At 37.9% G+C, this 5,271-nt stretch overlaps 1 protein-coding gene across 5 annotated transcripts in view; it reads right to left on the minus strand.

Moving 5' to 3' along the window:
* The window catches only part of LOC106525812 (receptor tyrosine-protein kinase erbB-4), a 513,565-nt gene that overhangs the window by 204,126 nt on the left and 304,168 nt on the right, over nt 1–5,271 (minus strand). For all 5 annotated transcript variants that reach the window (XM_014020153.1, XM_014020151.1, XM_014020152.1 and 2 more), the window contains one exon: nt 4,271–4,457. In XM_014020153.1, the coding sequence (XP_013875607.1) occupies nt 4,271–4,457 (187 nt within the window). The remainder of the gene's footprint in view (nt 1–4,270; nt 4,458–5,271) is intronic.

Consider the following 5,271-nt stretch of genomic DNA (forward strand, 5'->3'; position numbering starts at 1 on the left):
GACATTTTTACCACATGTGGATACTGGCACAAGTAACACACCATTAAATTTTGGTGATGTTCCGGATCACATTGCGGGTACAGGAATTTTTTTTCTTTTAATCCTCTCAGATCAGCATAGCTGTGATGCTTTCACAGGGCTTCTGTAAAAAACTGTGGCAGCTTTCAGTGGTTGGACTTCAAACTTTATAAAAGTAATGTTAAAACCAGATGTAATGATGAATAATTCTTCCCATAATGTGCACATTTTTACGCATTTGGTGCGCATTTAGAGAACGTTTTGTTACCAGGAAGTGCGTGACTGCACCATGAAACCTCTTTTTTCCCATTTCCTCAAACACACAACATTGTCTGTACGCTTGTACACAGATCGATGAAGACTGAGGAAGAGGAGTGACGCGGTGGACTTCAGACTCGAAGGTTGTTTGTTGTTTTTACTATTATTTAAATGAGGCCAGATCAAGTCGAGAGCTATTTGTGCRCAACTCTATCCACCTCTYGCCAAATTTTGGGGAAAAAAAGAATGTGCAGAGCGTGGTTGTGACCACTGTGTGTGGTCCTCACAAAGATAGGAAGACGCGTGTGTGTCTGTGTGATTAYGCGCATGACGAAAACTCTGCTTTTTTGAATCACATAGCACCGATGCAAAAGCTTTTCCAAATAACGTCGGGTGATAAGTCTGACTTTTTCCCTTTTTTTTCACATTGGATTCCACCAGGAAGAAATCCCGTGCATTCTGCCTGCTTAAATGTTCRCTACATTAGAACGTATTCGGCAAATGTGTTTCCATCTCTGCTTTTAGTGCATTTACTCTATTACAGGATGGGGGAACTTGGACTTGGTTTGCACTCTGAGTGCTTCTAGTTTTTTTTACAATTGGAAAGAAAATATATACAGTGGCTTGCAAAAGTATTCATACCCCTTGAACTTTTCCATATTTTGTCACAGTACTACCACAAACTTAAATATATTTCATTGGAATTTAATGTGAAAGACCAACACAAATTGGTATACAATTGTGAAGTGGAACAAAAATTATACATGCTTGAAATTATAAGTGACATTTTTATAATGAACTTATATGCTTGCACCGATAGTGTACAGCAACATTTCTGCCTAGTAAGAACTGAAGGCCCACAGTCAAAAGATCGAGCACAGTAAGCTCGAAAAACAGCAGGTAATATAAGGGTTGAAAGAGGAAAATAGACAAGCTGTGAAAAGCCAAGGCCTCAGTGGTGCCATGATTATTGGACCACTCAGTGCTGTGACCCCCAAACTGGAGAAATGGCTCCAACAGATCCCAGAAACAATCTTGGAGATTCCTGTTTAGAAAAGTGCAGTCCTAGGAATTGATAAAGATGCTTCGCAGAACCCTTGAGCTCTCAGACCTCTGATAGAAGGTCAGATTTTGACGTGAAGTAAAACTACCCAAATGGAATAAATTGGGTCAACCTGAGAGTTTTATACATAGTTAAAAGGTAGGACATTAAACTATAACAATGCACCTATAACACTATGTCATTTTATTATTATTATTTTTTTTTACAAACCTAAAGGCTTATAAAAAAGCATTCACAAGAACCATATTCATTTTTAGAAAGAAGTATTTGGATCTGCACTAAGTCGCTTTGGTACAAAATACAAAAGTGTACAAAAGATTATGTGATGCTTGGATTGAGCTAAATTGTCTCCTCTCTGATTGGATCTGACAGTCGTCACTCGAAAAGTTAACTTTTAATGACATCTCACACTCCTGTCTCAGAGCAATGGTAATGCTTGCACCAAGATTAAAAATAAAGACAACACCGGATTCCCAGGCATGCTGGGAAACGTGAACCTCTGAGCTATTTTACTGCCACTCCACATCAATCTGAGGATCCTATCAATGCAAATAAGACACGTAGAAGGCAGCTGGCTGTTTGGAAAGAGCAGCATGGAAACGGCATATAGTAAGAAAATACTGTATATACATATAGTGAGGAGGTACAGTATATTGAGAAAGTAATTTAAAGCAGCAACAATGAGATTTTCCTCTGTATTTCTACCTGCGGTTAGAAGGTCACTCCGCTACTGCACAACATCAAAATGGCAAAGATTAGGTGAATGCAAAGCTCTGACTCAGACGTTTGAAGATGAAGTTAATATAGAAAAACAAATAGCTTCTTACAAAAGCAGTCTGCATAAGAATAATTACATAAACAAAAAAAATAGCTTTCAAAGACTGAAAAAAACAAACAAACACTAAAAATACATACTTTTTAGATTGTGTCCATTTCTGTTTCTGTTAGCAGAATATCTCACGCACCACTAGATGGATTTTAAATGAACTCTTGGAATGTAATTACTGGATGTGAATCGATTCAAGATAGCCAACACAGCTAAAAGTCCTTAAACACAAAACATGCTTACAGCTTAATTAAATATACAGACAATGGCTAAAGATTAGTGTGGTAGGATCTAATTCATCCTGACAGAGCTCTCACGGTATTAGATGTGACTGCGCATAATAATGTCATTTATAAAGTTTAACCAGAAGAGTTTGAAGTCAGCAATTTTTTTTATTAAAAGTTCTCACAAATTTTTGATTTCTCATTTTAGAAATACCAAACACTGAGTTCCTATTTAGTAATTAAAGTTAGAAAATGTGTGTACGACAAAATAAATTTATATATATATATATATATATATATATACAGTATACACGTACGTATATAGTTGTATCCCACCAATGCTAATATCAGGCCTGACACCAGCACTTTTACAAGTACTCATACAATATTTCCCAATACTCTGGACCAGTACTAATAGTAGTATTGATACTGGTATTAATATTACATTGAATGGGTTACAGTTTACATCTCAAGCAGACATTTTGTAAGGACGGCCTGTTTGTTATTCCGACGCTGTTTTAGTTTGGCAATGCCTCGGGACACCCTCAAAAAATGTGGACGCTTTCTTCCAAAATCCTACCTAAAAGCCTGGTTCCAGCGAAAAGTTGGTCATTTCCACATTTAAGAAATTTGCACAAGTTAAAACAAAATCCTATTTGTTATTACCTCCGCCAAGGGCGAGGTAATGTTTTCGGTCGCGTATGTCTGTCTGTCCGTCTGTCTGTCATTCTGTCTGTGGACAGCATTACTCAAAAACTTGTGGATGGATTGTCATGAAATTTTTTACCACATGTGGATACTGGGCCAAGGAACACACCTTTAAATTTTGGTGATGTTCCAGATCATGATGCAGATTCAGGAATTTTTTTCTCAACACTCTGACATCAGCAAAGCTGTGATGCTTTCACAGGGCGTGGGTTTCAAAGTGTCCTGCAGGTGGCACTGTAGTATTGGTGTGCCCCTTTGTAACTCTGTTAGAGGATGGGGGAAATTGGTCTTGGTTTGCACTCTCCGAGTGCTTCTAGTTTGGGTTTATTTTAAAAATTTGCATTATGCTACAAATGCTATTTCATGCTATTTATTTGGTTTGATCCAGTCAGAGGGGCTGTAGTCATAAGGAAGGAGATCCACTTTGTTCTAAATAAAAGAAAAGCATTTTTAAAGTCATTGTGTAACATTTAGGTTCTAAATCAGTAATTACTTGGTATTGGCGAGTACCCAAAGTGAAGTACTCCCACTCAGTTTGCGAAAAACTGGTATCGGGACACCCCTACCAAAAACATGCATGTTAGGTTAACTGGCAACTCTAAATTGTGCCTAGGTGAGAGGAGAGTGAAAGGTTGTTTTGTCTCTATTTGTCTCTGTGATGAACTTGAGATCTGTCCAGGGTGTACCCTGCCCCTCCCACAGTGACTGCTGGACATGGGCACCAGTGAGCCCCGTGACCCGAAAAGGAAGAAGCAGATAAAAATAATGAATAAATGAAAATTTTCTTCCTTACTTTAGACATACCGAACACTAACTCACCTCCTTGGCATCATAAACTCAGTTCCATTTTAGTCATTTAACCTTGAAAATGTGCACAGAAGGAAGTAAACTCAAACAAGTTTTTACAGTGCAGTTAACGGCAACATATTTTACAGCCCATACCCAAAWAAAGAGACACCATAAATCATTTCGAGGGGGAGGTTAAGAGGCTACATATTACATTTCTCACTGATGATTCATCATAACTATAAAACATATTTGATTTGAAGGTGCTCTGATGCGTCCCAGAGAGGCTTATTTTTCCTCTCTCTCTACCTAGTGATCTCGCCTCAAGAGTGAATTGCGAAAGCAAAAGCACAAAAGTGAAAGTTTCACATCGAACATCAACATCACCTGTGAGATTACGTAGACCGAGCTGCCTCAGGCCGTAGAAGCCGTCCCGCCTGTAGTTGAGGAAGATGGCGAGGGCGTAGCGGCCCTCGTACAGCTTGGTGCCCCGGATGATCCGCAGATTCTCCAGTGGGAGGTACTCAAACTGATTGAGAGCCACCAACACGTAGCCGGTCACCTCTCGGATTGACTGCATGGGGGACAAGAAAAGGAGCAAAAAGTTTCATCTTTTAGTCTCCAGGTGTGGAATTCAACAAGAAACATTAAGAACATTTTAAGTGTGCCAACACATTTTTACTCGGAAAAGATTACCAAAATATCTCATGAACCACAGAACTGATTCAATTGAGAAACTCAAAATTTAATTATTAAATTTTAATCTAAAACATTGTTTGAAGTCAACCCAATTTAAGATGGCCGCAAAAGGTAAGCAACCCTACACTGGAAAAAAGGATTTTTGGGTGTGGTAACATTCATTTAATTATTCTTTTAAATTTTACAAAAAATATCTATATCTCTAAACTACTAGAATTTACTAAATAAACAATACGCATTACATTATACAGTATATCATTATTACTGTACAAAAATAGTAAATGCAAATATTATTTTACCAGTAATATTTAAGTGCTTTTTCTGGGCAGTACATAAACATGAATATATGAAGTAACTTCTACTCTTCTGGGCTAAAACTGAGGGCGCATGCACAGACAAAGGCTGCTGCTCCTCATTCCCTTGCTTCACTTTTCAAGGAGAGGAAAAGACATGGTCGAAATAAAACATAAGTTGTCTGGTTTTTTTTTTTTTTGCTTGAATACATTTGTTGGTGTGCAATAGTTTGATGGCATAATGTAGGTGATATTTAGTTGTCAGGGAACAGGGAATGCATATTGTAGCATTATGTTGTGTTTGGCTGTTTGTCATGTGACTGCAGTGGAGGATTGTGGGTAGGATTCATTTTTGTTGTTGTTAAATCATTTTAGGGAATAGGTTAACATTGTTCT

This window comes from Austrofundulus limnaeus, unplaced genomic scaffold (assembly GCF_001266775.1).
Source record: "Austrofundulus limnaeus strain Quisiro unplaced genomic scaffold, Austrofundulus_limnaeus-1.0 Scaffold242, whole genome shotgun sequence".
NCBI lineage: Eukaryota > Metazoa > Chordata > Actinopteri > Cyprinodontiformes > Rivulidae > Austrofundulus > Austrofundulus limnaeus.